The following is a 16,390-nucleotide window of genomic DNA, read 5'->3' as shown; positions in this document are numbered from 1 at the left end:
AAAACCCTTTCAAATCACCCGCAAATGCAACGCCATATGTGTGTGGTGGGAAGGAGGGGAGAACCCATTACCTAGGTGTACTTCCCCTTTAGTGGCCGTAGTTGCCACCCCAGCCACCGCGGCCGCTGTTCCCGTAGTAGTTCCCGAATCCTGCGCCGTAGTTCCCGTAGCCCGAAGCCTGGTGAGACTGGGTAGCCGCACCCTGGTGGCCTCCAAGCCCACCCAGACCGCCGTACTGGGGGTTCAGGTGGGGGTAGCCACCGAAAGCCTGCTGGCCCTGCTGGCCCTGCAGAGGGGGAAGACCGGTCTGAGCCTGAGGCTGGCCAGGGACGCTGTTGGTCGCCGAGCCGGGACGGTTCGCCTGGGCGAGGGACGGGCTAGGTCCGCCAGCCTTGGGGGCCTCGAAACCCTTGGTCTCCTCCGTGGTCACGGGAGGCTGCTGAGCGATGGGCTGGTTCTGACCGAAGCCAGCCTGGGAGCGTCCGAAGACGTCCGACATGCCCGCGCCAAAGGCATTGGCACCTGCCGCGGACTGTTGGCTGTCCGAGGGCTGGGCGGAGCCAGCACGGCCGTAGACCGAGTCGCGACCAGGCATGTTCTGGTTGAAGCTGCCGGCATTCGCAGGAGACGAAGAGTGCTCATACGAGAAGGAGTGGGGCTGACCATACATGCCGCCCTTGCCGGCGTAGGGGCCATACTGGCTACCATAGCCATACTGCGTGCTGTGGGGCATGCCGTAGTGGTCATCGTACCGACGAACGTCATCGTACACCGGACGACTGCGACCATACTGGTGGTTCATTTGGTTCATGTAAGAAGCATACTGGGGGTTGGAGTAGTAAGGGTAGCCGTAGCCGTAGCCGTGCGTGTTCTGACCCGGCATGTGCTGGGCAGTCGGGGTTTGGGTGGCACCGGGCACGGTCGGGTTCGGGGTGTTGTGGCCACTGTTTGTGGCATCAGCAGGGCCGTAGCGGCTAGGGGGCTGCGTGGTGGGAACGTGAGGTTGGGCCTCAGCACCCGAAACCCCGAATCCGGCAGCAGCGCGGGGAGCGGTGGCGTCCTGGGACTGTCCGTAGCTACCATAGTAGTTGTAAGGGAAACGCTGCTGGTCAACAGCGTAGAAAGGCGAGAACTCGCTACCCGTGGTGGCCGTGGGCTGAGCGGGCGCCTGGTTGGCAAACGGCTCCTGGATCTGCGGCTGAGGCTGGCTCACTTGCTGGGTGAAAGGATCGAAGGGTTTCTGGGGCTCGGGATAGCGGGCGAAATCGGTGAAAGAGGACTCGCCGGCCGAAACCTGGGGAACCGGAGGCAGGCCGGGGGCCGGGCGCGAAGCCGTAGCGGTCTCGATCGGGACCTGAGTGGAAGGAGGAAGAGAGGCACGGGGAGCGACAGGGGAGTGTTGGGGAGGCTGAGCACGGGTTTCGGCTTCCTCGCGATTGTCGTCGATGTCGACGGCGTCACCGTTCAATCCCATGCTACCAAACTGCACAGCAGCCCGGTCCACAGCATGGTTCCCAGGCATGACCACAGCTTGCTGCTGCTCCATCACACGGCGCTGGAAACCAGGTGCGCGACCACCCTGCTTGAAAGCGCTGGAGGGGTACGCGGCCGAAGACACACGCGAGGGAGTTGCACCTGCCGCAGCCGAGGCATCAAAGTTGCTGCCCATCGTGCTGGCAGCGGTCGCAGTGGGGGCGGGAGCAGATACGTCGGGAATTTGTTCGAGGTTCGTTTCTGTCAGATCATCCTTGGGAGGGTTCACGCTCGTTGTGGGAACAGCGGGAACAACGGGTTCGGTGGGTTTGGCGACGGGGGTCTTCTGCGAGGCAACAGGCACAGGTACAGGCTCGGGGGCCTTCTTCTGTTCCACGGAGGGCTCGATAGACTTTTCAGGGGCGGTTGGGGGAGGCTTCTTCTGCGGCGGAGGCGGGGCGGGTTTGGCAAAGAGACTGGCCCAGCCCTTCTTTGTGCCCTCGGGAATCACACTGCTCTTGGGCTCAATCGACTCTGAAGTTCCTCCAGTTGTAGTCTCTCCATCGGCCTCTACTGCTGCCTTCGTTGCGACCGGTTCGGTGGCCGCAGCAGGTACGGGGGGCTCTGCAGCAGCACTCGGCGCCGGACGGGTTCCATTTGTATGGGCTCCTGCTCGACCGCCGCGACCGCCACGACCCCGGTCTCCGCGGGCACGTCCACGACCCTCAAATCCACCGCGACCGCGGCCGCCACGCACAGAGGATGCAGTCGTCTCGGTCGGGATACTCTGGACCTCTTTGGCCTTTGGGCGAGTCCGGTCTGTGGTCTTCTTCTTGACTTCTCCCCACTGCGATACATTGCCTGCGAATCGGTCAGTACAGCCCTTGGAACTCGCAGAGATCGGTGACTCCGACTCTGGAGAAGGGATGGGGAGGAGGGGACTCGACCTTCGGTAATGCGCTCAATTGCTTCCTCGAGCTCGCCGTTCGAATCCTCCAGTGCGAAAACCAGGTCTTCATCCTTCCATCCAGGGAACAACTCCTTGAGAGTAGGCAAAATGTCCGAGTATTTCTTCTTCATCTGTCCGATTTCACCCTCCTCAAATGACGGGAGGTCTGAGCTGTCATTTGCAGATCTGCTGCTTCCACCACGGCCACCTCTGGAGCTGAACCCGCCGCGACCACCGCGGGCGGATACTCTGCCCCGAGAGGCTGATGGTCGGCTCTGAAAGTCGGACATGTCAGATGAAGATGGAGATGAAAAAGAGGCGGAATTGGGAAGGAGGTCACGATGTCGCAAGATGGAAGGGAGGGAAAGGATTTAAGGATTTGAGAGTATTTCGAATGAGTACGATGCACCCTCGCCAAAGAGGATCAGCACCACAGGGCACAACGGCCGAATAGAAATCCAGAAACACACGGTGGAAACAAAGAGATCGTTGGGGGAGGAGGAAGAGAGATGGGAATTTGGGAAGGGAGGAGAGCAAAAGCTAACGGATTCTGATGTTCGCAGGGGCTTGGCACTGCCTGGCTTTTAGCGAGTGGCGCCCAGTGCAGTGCAGGGGGAACTGTACGGTCAGATATAGATACAATAGATAATTTAAAAAAATAGGCAAATAGATATAAATATGTTTATATAAATTAATTGTCTATATCTGATTATCTCTTATATCTCTCTTCTCTATATCTTTCCTGGGACGTGCGCCATCTCTACAACTTGGCTTGATGGGCCTTGGTGCCTCACCGCCCAGTCTCCCCACGATTTGCAAGATCGGTGCATCATCGACGCTTGGGACTCACCGACACATCATGAAGGGCACCTCCATTTTTCAGTTCAAGTCGTGGCCCAAGATCCACCAGCCCCTCCCTCGTACACCACGAGAATCTCAGCAGTTGCTCAATGCCTTGACCTCCTCGTTTCGTCGCCAGCTGGATCACGCATATCCAACCTCGGAGTCAGCTCATCATGGTGACCGACCAGCAAATGCAGACTCATCAACACATGCAACCAACCAGCACCTCCAGAGTATCCTTGAGAATCCTCTTTTCCGCATTGTGCCTCCCAAGACCCCTTCTCCCGATCACCATGCTCTGCGCAGCATCGAGGACCAGCGGCGACTGGCGGAAGAGCCGATGGTGGTCTTTGATGAGCTTGTAGCGTCGGGGTCTGTTACTCCGTCGGCCATTACGAGTTGTCTCAAATCACAGCTTCTGCGAACGCGGTCCCGGGCTGACATGAAAATATCCCGGACGGCTGCGAGGATTGTGGATTGGTTCTGGGCCTCTGACGGGACATCGAGGCAAAATCTACTGCGGTCGCGGGCATCCACGACATCATTGACCAAGTTCATGGTGACCGAGGGACTACATGGTACCGTAATCGAATGGCTGAGGATGCTCCTCAGCCAGGATCTTGGGGGACCCAATGGTCGGATCACAGAGGGGCTCGCCCGACAGACCTTTAGCCATTTTCTCATCGACTTTATGGATGCCGAAATTCGACTTGGCCAGGGATTTAGCTCTGCTTTGGATTATTACTTGCGCATCTGTCAAATGCATGCTTCCGCTCAGTCCGCGCACCCGGCGTCGAGAAAGGCGATGCTGCTCGCAGCAGGTGCTCACCTCAGCCGAGTGGCGATGGAGCAGAAAACATCCATCGAACAGGTTTCAGCAGCGGTGTACGATCAATATAGAGAGACAATGTCCTCATTGTCTCCTCGGTCGTTGTTATCGGCTTCTGTCGCGCTCTACCATCCGACCCATCCTGATACGCAGCCATTCCTTCAATTTGTGGAGACTCTTCCCTCACACAAGCTGCAGTCTTGGAATGATGCCAGGCGTGATGCTTTCTTTAAGATCGGGGTTGAGGCGCTTCGAATTTTGATCGAGAAGAACAAAATCCGAGATGCCACGTCTCTGGCTCAGCAGATCCAACAGTTACTGCCGGGCAAGCCAACGTCCACAGCACCCGAAGGATCTCGTGTTTCTCACGTCTCACCTGAGGAGGAATATCTTCTCAACCGCTTGGACTTGGGCCACATGGTGGGCTGATTGTAAGCATGTCACCAGACACTCATGCCCTATCTCACAACGTTGGACGCGATGCACATCACGAGCCCCTGAGGGCTTGTTTTGTATCTTTTTTTGGGTGATCCACCACCGCGGGTACAACTTGACTGCCTACGGGCCGTGTCTTGCGCCACATTACACGCCGTGGATACTTGGCAGAGGCCATTCGTCAGAGCGACGATCGCAACAATCGGCCCCTATGCTCCCAAATTGCGGCAAATGACGATGACTGCGATGACGATGATCTGCTCCGCACCGATGCTCCACTCTCGCTGCGCCATCCGGAAAATAGTCTCCTCCTCTTGGCAATGCTTACATACACCGAGATCTTAGACCTCGGGAGCATCACAATTCCACCTCTGCAAAGATGCATGGCTTGGGAAGTGTGAAAAGAATTGCATCTGCTTTATTTTCTGGGAGGGATTATATGTTTGTACGACGCACGTCACCGCGTGGGAAGGGAGGGAATCCCGCGATGGGTTGGATGTGGTTAGCTTAGTAGTAACCGTCACCGCGAAACCTCAGGTCTCCCTCGACTTCAATTGATTTCTTCTCTTCTCCTTTTCCCTGTAACGCTTCTCTTTAGCCATCACCCTTGTCGCATCGCACTCGCGATCCAATTCCCAAATTCTTTTCTCATCTTCTCGAGACACGTGCCGATATCTGACATCATCGATCATGGCCAGCGAAGTCCCCGTACAGAGTCCTCCCACAGCCGCAGGTACGTCTTCCCCCCCTCCCTCAGAATGCTCTCCCTGGTCAATTAGCCTCAGCGACCACATTGATCTTCTTCATACACGAAGAGAAGGTTCTTAATGGCGGCCGGGGTCGTTCTTCAATCTGGCACACGCTGACTAAGGACATACAGAGGCCGCACAGTTGGTCAGTGAGCGTTCGCATCAAGTTCACAACGCATTGAACACCACCAAGACGGATAGCGATGCTGCTCCTCTCGAGAAGGAAAGGCCCGCGACAAGCGCTGGAGAGCCAGAAGCAGCTAAGCCCGCCTCAGAGACCAACCCGCCTGTGGCGGAGGCCAAGAAAGAGGATCCCCAGACGGGCGAGAAACGCGATATTGATTCGACTGCAGCCCCTGATGCCGAGGACAAGGACAAGTCTGCTTCAGAGAAGCCTGTTGAATCTGATGCCAAAAAGCAGAAGACGGACGAGCCCGCCAAGGAAGCCAATGGTACTGCGCCTGCCGCTGCCGATACCACCAATGGACAACCCAAGAAGGCTGGTCGGCCGAAGAAGGATAAGGTCAAGGATGCTGTGAAGAAAGTCGTTCCAACGGATAGCATTGGGAGCCGCACTCGCAGCCGGACCAAGGCGACGACTTGATAGTCATGTTTCCATGTCTGAGAGAAAAATTGTCAGGTGCAGTCGTGTTATTTTATAACTCTGCTGTGGGTTTCAATGTGTCTCTATTCATATCCAGGGTTTCTGTCGTTGGTCGCCCTATGTGATGGCTTCCATTCGGAGAATACCCAGTCAGCCAGTCTCTCGTGAGGGCGGATTATCTTTCGGGGAAAAGTCACTGTGAACAAAATGCAATTCAAAATGCCATGAGAGCACTAGCAAGTGACTTTTCCTTCCAAAAACCGACAGTACAAGATGACAAGATCACTTGCCTCTGCCCCCAGCTCATGCCCTAAGTAGCGCCCCAAGCGGGCAACCATGTGGGCCGATCATCGGAGGGGCAAATGCCTGACTCACTCTCGGACCGGAACAACCCCCTCCCCGCCCCCGCTATCGTCGAGGGGAAAGTCAGGTCTGTGTCATTGCGATAAAGAAAAGATTATTTATTGCTCTTGCTCTCTTGTTGTTTTCACTTATATTCTCAATTCTGTACATCTCCATCATGACAGGACAGAAGATCTGGTTGCGCGCTGAAACCAAGCCTGCTGAGGCGCGGTCTGCCTGTGAGTCACCGTCTATGTTCAATTGGCGAGTTATCAGTTCGAGAGAATTGCCCGCTAATTTGTTCTATTCATAGTGACTCCCACCACTTGCAAGGCATTGATCGATGCCGGGTACGATGTGACGGTCGAGCGCTCCACACAGCGCATCTTTGATGGTACGGTTTAATTCCTACACCTCCCTATATATATATCTGGACAATGGGCACTGATTCAGATACACAGACGAGGAATTCACCAAGGTATGCCATTGATATCCTTTTCGGGCTTTCTTTGGATTCGAACTCGTTCTAATCAGCGCCAATGGTGATTACAGGTCGGCGCACCCCTCGTCGAGGAAGGATCGTGGGTCAAGGATGCGCCCAAGGACGCCTACATTCTGGGCCTGAAGGAGCTGCCCGAGGATGACTTCCCGCTGGAGCATGTCCACATTTCTTTTGCCCACTGCTACAAGCAGCAGGGCGGCTGGGAGAAGGTTCTGAGCCGGTGGCCTCGCGGAAACGGCACGCTGCTTGACCTGGAATTCCTCACCGACGATGCGGGACGGAGAGTTGCCGGTGAGTTTGTGACCACTTTGAACAGAGACTGTACATTTGGTTTGGATCAACTGACGTATGTTTCTTCTGGTATCTAGCCTTCGGGTACTCGGCCGGCTATGCAGGTAATTACACTTAATCGAGTTTATCTTTTGTGAAGGGAATTCAATACTGAGACTGGCGGCAGGCTCTGCGTTGGCTGTGAAGAACTGGGCGTGGCAATTGACACACCCTGAGGGTGGACCACTGCCTGGTGAAGTTCCTTATGCTAACCAGGATCTTCTGATCGCTTCCGTCAAGGAATCGATCGAGGCCGGCAAGAAGGCTTCGGGCCGGTCCCCGAAGGTGCTTGTCATTGGCGCCGTAAGTTCGATGTTGTCATTGTCGGGAAGTCAGATATATGCTAACACTATTGTAGCTGGGACGTTGTGGCAAGGGCGCTGTGCAGCTGGCCAAGGACGTTGGTGTCCCCGAGTCCGACATCCTGCAGTGGGATATTGAGGAGACCAAGAAGGGTTCGTCATCTACAATGATTTGATCATAACCCAGAACATCTATACTAATGTTTTCCGCAGGTGGTCCCTTCAAGGAGATCGTCGAGGAGGCTGATATCTTCATCAATTGCATTTACCTGTCCGCCAAGATCCCTCCGTTCGTGAACGTCGAGAGCCTGAGTTCCCCCAACCGCACTTTGTCCGTTGTTTGCGACGTCAGCGCCGACACGTAAGTTGACATTGATTTGGAAAGCTTTCCGGGAATGGCTAATGAATGTTCTTCGGGACTTCAGGACCAACCCCAACAACCCCATTCCCATCTACGAAATTACCACCACCTTCGACAAGCCCACCGTGCCTGTCACTCTACCCGCCGGCACCCAGGGCTCGCCTCTGAGCGTGATCAGCATCGACCACCTGCCTTCTCTGCTCCCGCGTGAGAGCTCTGAGATGTTTAGTGAAGCCCTCCTCCCCAGTCTCCTTCAGCTGAAGGACCGATCCAATGCTCGGGTCTGGAAGCAGGCTGAGGACCTGTTCAAGGAGAAGGTTGCCACTCTGCCGGCTTCGGCGCTTGCTTAAACTAGGTGTCAGTCTCCATGGAGTTATTACGACGGGATGAATGAGTTGATGGGGGTATTTATAGAATCGTGTTTTGGACAAGGCATACTACAAAAGTCGCTGCGTGTTCATACATTGTATTTCGGGGCCATATATCCAGGAATATGCACTTGGAAGTTTTGCTGCTTTGCTTTGAGCCAAGCAAGAAATAGACATCTTACTTGCTCCTTGGTCTTTCTATCTGCCGTGCTTCTCACCATCCCACTAATCTTACATACTTTCCCAGTTTGAGGCGTTTGATACGTTTGATGCAAGTCATCTTAATTTTTACCTAGAATTTACTCACCCCTTCCAGTCGCCTTGCTCCCATCTCAAATGGCCGGAACCTAAATCATCTTTGCTTCTCATCACAGTCCTCCCACTATCTCTGGTAGGCTGGTTCCAACTCCTCTCGCCCTATAGGGCTGACCAGGATGGCTGATATCTTTCTTGTAGACACTCAGGTCCACCTTGCTATTCATCCTAACACACACCCGAGTCCCATCATACCACTATCCCCATGGAGCCTGACATCTCAAGGTAGTGATCCTCGCCTCTTGTTACTGCCAAGTGAATTGCTCGTGGAGGTCTTCTGTTATCTTCCGTCCTTGTCAATTACCTTTTCGGCAGTCAACCGCCGACTCCGAGACATCTGGACCCGGCGCTCGGATGTGGTCAATCGCAGGTCTTTGCACGGTTCACGGTTTTTTCGCAACCGGCCATGCACGGTACAGACTAGAGAATTGTGTGAGTTAGTACTCCTGTTGGTTTTTTCTCTCCTCCGAGCTTTCTCCATTCAAATCTAGACACCCCCGACAGCAACGTACTTTTGACCTTACAGACTGTGTCTTTCTCAGATTGGAGAACCGTCTTTTCCACCAACTGTGCAATCTGCGCAATGCACAATGCATCATCAACAGAAAAGCTCGATTCTTCAAAGGTCAACCCGCGTTGGTCGACCCGAAACTCCCGGGCATGCTTCTCACACAGAAGCATATACGCGGTGCATGTTTCCCCTTCATTCGAGCATACTATCAAACCTGGGGTCTTATGAAAGTGGATGCGGCCGAAGTCGAGAAGAGACTCGGGTCGATGACCATGAAACCGCCCGGCACACGCCGCAAGCCCAGATTTGAGGTTGGAGCAGAAGCGTCTGTGGGATGAGAGTGACGAGGAGAAGGTGTAGGCAGTGTAAACATACGTGCCGTCTGCAAGATGTTTTGATAAGACTTGGAAAAAATATGATGCTGTCGTGTCATGTCTATCAGGTAACTCTATTGTAGAAGGATGCCTTCTCTTTGCAACTACTGCATTCTAAACCAGGAACATAGAGTATAGGCCTATCTTAGACCTCCTCTACCTCAACAAGGGATCTATATCTCAGGGGCTCCCCCGGACTATTCCGAGAGAACCACGGTCAGCAACCAAGCTCGATGCGGGGGATCTCTGCACAAGACACCCGAGGACTCCGCGAGCCCATGGCAACAGCTAAGCCCGGACAAATGCTTTGGAGATGAGTGGATACTCTCAGAAACAATCAAGAAATTCGAGGGTGGAGAGGGTTTGCCCCGTTGGGCTGATTTGCGGGTTGAAGAAAGCCCGTTTTTTTCTCCGGGTGTTTGGGCTTCGTTCTCCGCATCAACTCCACTCCCCTTCCCCCCTCTTCTTTTGCCCCCATCCTTTGAGCTTCCTTCGAGAAACCGGAGATTCCTCTGAGCTGTCCACTTCTCTACCGCCGCTCTCCCTTGCACGCCCTGAGGGTCTGACGTGGTTGTTTTTCAGTCAATTGGGCGAACAGCGCCACTGCCCTTGTTGCCGCCCTGACAATGGATGAGATTTGAGATTTACCCTGCCTCGACACCAGCCCGAATCTTCCTTCCCTCCGCTGTTACAAACCTTGATGCAAGAAAGGCCGACCACGGTCGCCGCCTATGCGGCCGGGGCCTCGCTCGCGGCCGTCGCTCTCTTCTACGTGTTCGGTCCGAATTATACCATCGACGGAGACGAGTCCAACGACAGCAACCGCAAGAAGAGCATCGTGGGCCTGTCAAACCTCGCCAATGATTGCTTCATTAATTCGGTGCTGCAGGCCTTGGCCGGGTTGGGGGACCTGCGGGTGTACTTGATCCGGGAGCTGCACCGGCGCGAACTGGATGGGCCAGAAATCTACAACACTGCGCCCGGCCCGGACGAGCTCTCGCGCGGGCAGCGGCCGGACAAGGTGCGGGAATTACAACAAGGATTGATCACGCGGGCGCTGAAGGAGATGCTGGACCGGCTGAACGAGCGGCCCATCTACAAGAAGACCATTTCGGCGCGTGGTTTTATTCAGGCGTTGGAATACGCGTTCCGCACTCGCATCAGTCGCAACCAGCAGGATGCGCAGGAGTTTCTGCAGATTATTCTCGAGCGACTGTGCGATGAATATCACGCTGGTGTCCGCGCCAGGAAGCGCGCGCTCGGCCCCAGAACTGTGCCTGCTGGTCCAGGCTCGGTGGGAGCAGTGCCCGAAGCTAATGCACCGGACAGCCCGGCCGAAGTCGAGGTGCGGATTGATGACGGGTCGGCCAATGGACTGCCGGCCATCATTGACACCAAATTGAGAGAAATTGACAGCGAGTCTGGGTTCCCGTTTGAGGGCAAGCTGGAATCGCAGATCGAGTGCCAATTCTGCCACTATCAGTATAAGCCGAACCAGACAGCGTTTGTCAACTTGACCTTGCAAGTCCCGCAGAAGAGCTCGACCACGCTCAGCGCATGTTTCGACGGCCTCTTGAAGACCGAGTATATCGAGGATTTCCGCTGCGATCGATGTCGCCTACAGCACGCTGTGGATATGAAGAACCAAGAGAGAGCTCGAACACGCTCAAAAAGCGACCGGGAACGGCTGGACATAGAGATCCCACGCATTCGGGGAGCCCTCGAGACGGACCCTGAAGGCGAGCTCGAGGGGGTTACGTTGCCCCCATCCGAGACGGCCCCGAAACGAAGAATTGCGCGACATATGCGGATCGTCGATTTTCCCAAGGTCATTGCCATCCACTTGTCCCGGTCGATCTTTGACCGGAGCAGCTCCACCAAGAATGCGGCCAAGGTGTCCTTCCCCGAGCAACTGCCTCTCGGGGGCATCTTGAACCAGACGTGGTACAAGCTGCTGGGGATCGTATGCCATAAGGGCAGCCATCACAGCGGGCACTACGAGTCGTTCCGACGCAACCATCTGTACCCACCTTTTTCTACACCAGAAGTCTTCAGCTCCTATGCGCAGAGCCGCGCGACGAGTGAGAACCCATCGGCAGCAGCGAGTCCACGGCTGGCACCGCGCAGCAGCCCCGAAGATGTCGGTGGCAGCAGCAGCGTTTCGACGGGCACCTCGTCGGCCTCGCTGTCGGGTGCTTCAGCTTCTGCGTCGCAACTGACCCCTCAATTACCGCGGCCAGCGACGTCCAGCTCACGCCGCTCTATTCAGAGCACTCACTCCCGATCCTCGGCATCTCAACAGACCCTGTCCCCGTCTTCGGGCAGCAACAGCCCCACGACAGACCAGGGTCGCTGGAGTGCTTCGTCGCAATCTTCACGGACCATTCCCCGGCCGTCGCTCGACACCCCCACGGGGGTTGGGGCACGACTCCGACGGCGTCGCAAGGCGAATGACCGGTGGTGGCGCATATCGGACGAAAAGATCAAGGAATGTAAGACCTCCGACGTGCTGGGCATGCAGCGAGAAGTCTACCTCCTGTTCTACGAATTGGAGAAGCCCCATTCGAGCCCCGCAGCTGCCGAGGGGCGTTCGCCGTCCCGTACATAAATACGTGTCCTTCATATGCATTGATCTCTATAGACCTCATCGATCTATCTGGATATATTTACCATCTTTTCCTTGGCTTGTCGAGTAGGGGAATCCTGTGCCCCACGGCGCTGATGTCAGAGCGCATTCCATCAGGAACGTGTAGATCCAAGCGTTGCCAACTTGCCAACGTGCAAGAGGGAACCGGATGATTCCAGCGAAGTGGAGTCGCGGACCACAGGAACCCGAAATGCAGCTGGTTTTGAATGCTGCCGAAGCACGGCGAATGGCTTCGAACCCCAACAAATGGTAATGTAGCTTGGGGAGAAATACTGTCCAGACAGTTGATTCTCGAACACATAGCACCCTTGACCGAGGTAATTCGGAGTGAATGGCAGAGCTACATACATTGCTGGTATCGGCAAAGGAATCGGGCCAGCACGGAGAGACCCGGGATACACAGCTGTTATAATACAATTACCAATATCCCAATATCCCAAGATTAATATTAATATTAATCGTGTCAGTACGGTAACTTGAAATCATCGTGACTTCACCGCGGTTCCAGTTCCACCGCCGGTGAGTTTTGCTCGATGACGCCCCTCCAAAACTTGCCCCTCCTTATTTAACCCGCTTTCGTCACTCCCTATTTTATTGGATCTTTTCCTCACTTCTCTTCTCTGTCTTCACAGATTATTTTTTTTTTAAACCATCGTCACATCTTATCTACCTCTGTACATTCATCATGGGTGTCCTCGAACAGCTCAACCGCAAGGCCGGTGTCATCGTCGGTGACGATGTCCTGCGTCTCTTCGAATACGCCAAGGAGAAGGGCTTTGCTCTCCCGGCTATTGTGAGTCTGCTTGATTGAATATACTATCTTTGTGGATGGTGTACGGGGTACAGCGTACTGACTTTTTCCAGAACGTCACCTCCTCGTCCACTGTCGTCGCTTCTCTCGAGGCTGCCCGCGACCAGAACTGCCCTGTTGTCCTGCAGATCTCGCAGGGCGGTGCCGCTTTCTTCGCTGGCAAGGTAAGTATTTGGTAACCCACCATGGCTATGATCATCTTTCACGCTCTTAGTACTAACATAACCCAGGGCGTGAGCAATGACGGCCAGAAGGCTTCCATCGCCGGCTCCGTTGCCGCTGCCCACTACATCCGCAGCATTGCCCCCGTCTACGGCATCCCCGTTGTCCTCCACACCGACCATTGCGCCAAGAAGCTTTTGCCGTGGCTCGACGGCATGCTCGACGAGGACGAGCGCTACTTCAAGCTCCACGGCGAGCCCCTCTTCTCCAGCCACATGATTGACCTGTCGGAGGAGCCCGTCGACTACAACATCCAGACCACCGCCGCCTACCTGAAACGGGCCGCCCCCATGAAGCAGTGGCTCGAGATGGTAAGTACCCTCTTGCAAGCGGCCATTGGTTGCATGTTCTGACCGTTGTAGGAAATCGGTATTACCGGTGGTGAGGAAGACGGCGTCAACAACGAGGACGTCGACAACAACTCGCTGTACACGCAGCCCGAGGACATCCTGGCTATCCACAACGCGCTGTCGGCTGTCAGCCCGTACTTCTCCATCGCCGCCGGCTTCGGTAACGTGCACGGTGTGTACAAGCCCGGCAACGTGCGTCTGCACCCCGAGCTGCTCCAGAAGCACCAGGCCTACGTCAAGGAGAAGCTCGGCTCCAAAACCGACAAGCCCGTCTTCTTCGTCTTCCACGGTGGTTCCGGCTCGTCCAAGGCCGAGTACAAGGAGGCCATTGGCTACGGTGTCGTCAAGGTCAACGTCGACACCGACATGCAGTACGCCTACCTGTCCGGTGTCCGCGACTACGTGCTTGGCAAGAAGGACTACCTCCTCAAGCCTGTCGGCAACCCCGACGGCGAGGACAAGCCCAACAAGAAGTTCTTCGACCCCCGCGTCTGGGTGCGCGACGGTGAGAAGAGCATGAGCAAGCGTGTGCAAGAGGCCCTGGAGGACTTCAACACTGCTGGCCAGCTGTAAACTCTTCTTTCTTTTCTTCTCTTCAAAGCGGACTTTGTGATCCATCCTGCTGCCAAGAACAAAATTGCGTGAAGGACACGCCCGGGGACGGTTGGCGTACCGGTTGTATGTAGCGATGTATTTCGTCACGTTGTAATGAATGTCCATATCCGGTCATGGTACCATGCAATAGTCCCTATACTCTTTTCTATACTATATTGCCATAGACAATCCCTATCTCCCCCAATGGGGGGAAAGTGTACTCTTCTATTCTTCATCATGAAGAATCCCATGTCCCGGCCACCCCGACGTGTTATATTTGATATCCAGCAGATATCCAAATCGTGGAACAGATCAAGTACACATACCCTCTGCACCAACAACCCCCCCGAGCTCCTCACAGCCCAGCGACTTGACCGTGCCCGGCACAAACACACCGCGGTCCGGATCATGGAGCTCCAACCCGTGCTGCATATGCAAATCACCATACCGAGCCAGACGATCCCCAACCGAAGTGTGGGACACGGTAAACGAGCGAAGCGCGTCCAGAAGCCCCGAGTTCTCCTCGGCCGCACCCGTCGTGCGTTGCGCAAAGACGCGAACCCGGTCTTGGTTGCTCCTCCTGCTGCCAGTACTATGATCTTGCTCGGCCGGTCTCACGGCCACCATTACCACCGAGACCTGGGCATTCTCGCCCCCGCACGCGCTGCCGTGCGCCTGCCGGTTGGCCAGGCCGTCTGCCACGACGAACCCCGTCCACCCCGATCGCCGGGCGAGAATCGCTACGCCATATAGATTCTCTTGGCTGTCGGGGTACGGGCCTTGCGCGGCGACGGATTGTCGCTCGGCGAGCGTTGGGTGCCAGTGTTGGATTGAGGTGTTTGGGAGTGCTTGGTGGAAATGCTGGAGCAGGATTGCTGTACCGGCTTCGCTGAGCTCGGCTAGCGAAACTACCAGTAGCGAATTGTCGGCGGGCGGCAGTCCAGAGGTGCTCATTTGGTGTTGACAAAAGAAAAGAGAAGCAGAGTAGAGTCAAGATAATTGCAATGCTGGCCTGTGGGCGAAGCCTCCTAACACTTAACACTTAACACCTGCTAAGCAACGCTGCTCAGCCTTGCGAGTCTCCAAGAGTCGTGAAATTGACGATATTTCGTGAGTTCGGAACATGCCTCGCTATATAGAAATGTTGGCTAGGGAAAAAAATCACAAGAAAACAATTACCAAGATATATCACATATTATCCACAGATCTTCCGTAGGACTGTACAGCATCATAACGGCTTGGGCCAACCGTCAATATTTCCAAACCAACGCGACCGGTAGATCTCGTCGCCCAAATTGATCTGGCGTCGAGTCCCATTCACAACGAGACTGGTGTGGTTGCCGCGGAAGGTCTTCCACACGGTCTGCACGTAGATATAACTTCCATCGGGCGCAATATTGAAGCTCTTTAGATCCGACTTGGGCAACTCTTGGAAGGTTCCCTCCGTATTATAGCCGTGGCGATCGTTGCTCGTCACCTCGAAGCCGGGCATGTACTTGTCGATCACAGCGTCGTCGTCACTCCATTTCCCGGTCTCGGCATCGAAGAAGTGCAATCCCACATCATCACTGACGATGAACTTGCGCTCATTCGGGATCGGCACGAGATCGTGCGCTCCCGCCCACCAGCCATAGTTGAGACCCCATTCTACCGATTGATCGGAGTAACCCGGGTATTGCCACACCAATGAGTCGTCCGAGACTAACTGCTGAGTTTCGTTGTCCCAGGGGAACGCCCGGATGAGAGGATGGGCGGGTTCATTATCGGAGCCGTCGGCCGCAATGTCGGTTCCTGCCGCCCAAAGCAATTGCTTCTGCTCGTCCCAGATCAAGGCGTGGATGGCACGGATGCCTGTGATGTTTTGCACGATGGGCGGGTCCGGTTCGAGGGGGAGAGCCTTGCTGGTGTTGTAGACGAGAATGCCGAACTCGGGGCGCGAGCCTGTGGTGCCGACCGCGAGAAGATCGTTGGGGAGGGATTCGAGCGTATGCGCGTTCGATAGATACCAATGGTCTCGACAGAGGGCGAAGGTGATTTTCTTGTCGATCCCCGGCGATCCAGGGGTCCGGTTGACGACGACGATGAGGCCACTGTAGACGGCTGCGACGCTGGTGCCGTTGTGCAAGTATTTCAATTCAGTGGCATCGTTGGCGCCGGCGTGGAGACATTTGTGCACGCGATCGGGCAAATCCTGGTCGACATCGTCCCGCTCAAATTTCCATAACACTTTCCCTTCCCGGTCGTGGATTTTGATCAGCGGCGGAGTGCCATACACGCCCGTGATGATCTCGTTCCAAGGTTTCGCCGAATACCGCAGCCGGGGTTGCGGCTCGATGGGTGGGATGAACCACCCCTCGAACGGATCGAAGAGGAAGAAAAACCAAGAAAAGAGCGCACTGAGCATGGTGTCGTCGGAAGAGGATAGGAGTTCCCTCTACCGTGTAGAAGAGGACAGTCTCCAGGGGGAGATGGATTCGAA

General features: G+C 55.3%; 9 protein-coding genes across 9 annotated transcripts; 6 read left to right on the top strand and 3 right to left on the bottom strand.

Annotated features, from left to right (window-relative positions):
* Positions 1–88: 88 nt before the first annotated feature.
* NUU61_004785 (putative RNAPII degradation factor Def1) lies at positions 89–2,712 on the bottom strand (the record flags this gene model as incomplete). Its single annotated transcript, XM_056655367.1, has 2 exons — positions 89–2,334; positions 2,388–2,712. 2 exons carry the CDS (start codon positions 2,710–2,712, stop codon positions 89–91), a joined length of 2,571 nt encoding a protein of 856 aa, XP_056510980.1.
* A 569-nt stretch (positions 2,713–3,281) lies between these two features.
* Positions 3,282–4,523, top strand: NUU61_004784 (uncharacterized protein; the record flags this gene model as incomplete). Its single annotated transcript, XM_056655366.1, has 1 exon — positions 3,282–4,523. The coding sequence occupies one exon, from the start codon at positions 3,282–3,284 to the stop codon at positions 4,521–4,523; it is 1,242 nt and encodes a 413-aa protein (XP_056510979.1).
* Positions 4,524–5,219: 696 nt separating this feature from the next.
* NUU61_004783 (uncharacterized protein) lies at positions 5,220–5,882 on the top strand (the record flags this gene model as incomplete). The annotated part of the gene is made up of 2 exons (XM_056655365.1): positions 5,220–5,262; positions 5,410–5,882. The coding sequence occupies 2 exons, from the start codon at positions 5,220–5,222 to the stop codon at positions 5,880–5,882; spliced, it is 516 nt and encodes a 171-aa protein (XP_056510978.1).
* A 520-nt stretch (positions 5,883–6,402) lies between these two features.
* Positions 6,403–8,069, top strand: lys1 (saccharopine dehydrogenase (NAD+, L-lysine-forming); the record flags this gene model as incomplete). The annotated part of the gene is made up of 9 exons (XM_056655364.1): positions 6,403–6,463; positions 6,538–6,618; positions 6,686–6,702; positions 6,777–7,017; positions 7,095–7,121; positions 7,184–7,359; positions 7,415–7,511; positions 7,572–7,719; positions 7,784–8,069. 9 exons carry the CDS (start codon positions 6,403–6,405, stop codon positions 8,067–8,069), a joined length of 1,134 nt encoding a protein of 377 aa, XP_056510977.1.
* Positions 8,070–8,808: 739 nt separating this feature from the next.
* On the top strand, positions 8,809–9,251 carry NUU61_004781 (uncharacterized protein; the record flags this gene model as incomplete). Its single annotated transcript, XM_056655363.1, has 2 exons — positions 8,809–8,815; positions 8,929–9,251. 2 exons carry the CDS (start codon positions 8,809–8,811, stop codon positions 9,249–9,251), a joined length of 330 nt encoding a protein of 109 aa, XP_056510976.1.
* Positions 9,252–9,987: 736 nt separating this feature from the next.
* Positions 9,988–11,895, top strand: NUU61_004780 (putative ubiquitin C-terminal hydrolase; the record flags this gene model as incomplete). Its single annotated transcript, XM_056655362.1, has 1 exon — positions 9,988–11,895. One exon carries the CDS (start codon positions 9,988–9,990, stop codon positions 11,893–11,895), a length of 1,908 nt encoding a protein of 635 aa, XP_056510975.1.
* Positions 11,896–12,619: 724 nt separating this feature from the next.
* Positions 12,620–13,890, top strand: NUU61_004779 (fructose-bisphosphate aldolase FBA1; the record flags this gene model as incomplete). The annotated part of the gene is made up of 4 exons (XM_056655361.1): positions 12,620–12,727; positions 12,799–12,909; positions 12,976–13,278; positions 13,330–13,890. The coding sequence occupies 4 exons, from the start codon at positions 12,620–12,622 to the stop codon at positions 13,888–13,890; spliced, it is 1,083 nt and encodes a 360-aa protein (XP_056510974.1).
* A 333-nt stretch (positions 13,891–14,223) lies between these two features.
* On the bottom strand, positions 14,224–14,865 carry NUU61_004778 (uncharacterized protein; the record flags this gene model as incomplete). Its single annotated transcript, XM_056655360.1, has 1 exon — positions 14,224–14,865. One exon carries the CDS (start codon positions 14,863–14,865, stop codon positions 14,224–14,226), a length of 642 nt encoding a protein of 213 aa, XP_056510973.1.
* Positions 14,866–15,139: 274 nt separating this feature from the next.
* On the bottom strand, positions 15,140–16,315 carry NUU61_004777 (uncharacterized protein; the record flags this gene model as incomplete). The annotated part of the gene is made up of 1 exon (XM_056655359.1): positions 15,140–16,315. The coding sequence occupies one exon, from the start codon at positions 16,313–16,315 to the stop codon at positions 15,140–15,142; it is 1,176 nt and encodes a 391-aa protein (XP_056510972.1).
* Positions 16,316–16,390: the final 75 nt, after the last annotated feature.

Source organism: Penicillium alfredii (genome assembly GCF_028826965.1).
Source record: "Penicillium alfredii strain IBT 34128 chromosome Unknown utg000007l_segment0_segment0, whole genome shotgun sequence".
Classification (NCBI taxonomy): Eukaryota; Fungi; Ascomycota; class Eurotiomycetes; order Eurotiales; family Aspergillaceae; genus Penicillium; species Penicillium alfredii.
This window is presented reverse-complemented; position numbering and strand designations above follow the sequence as displayed.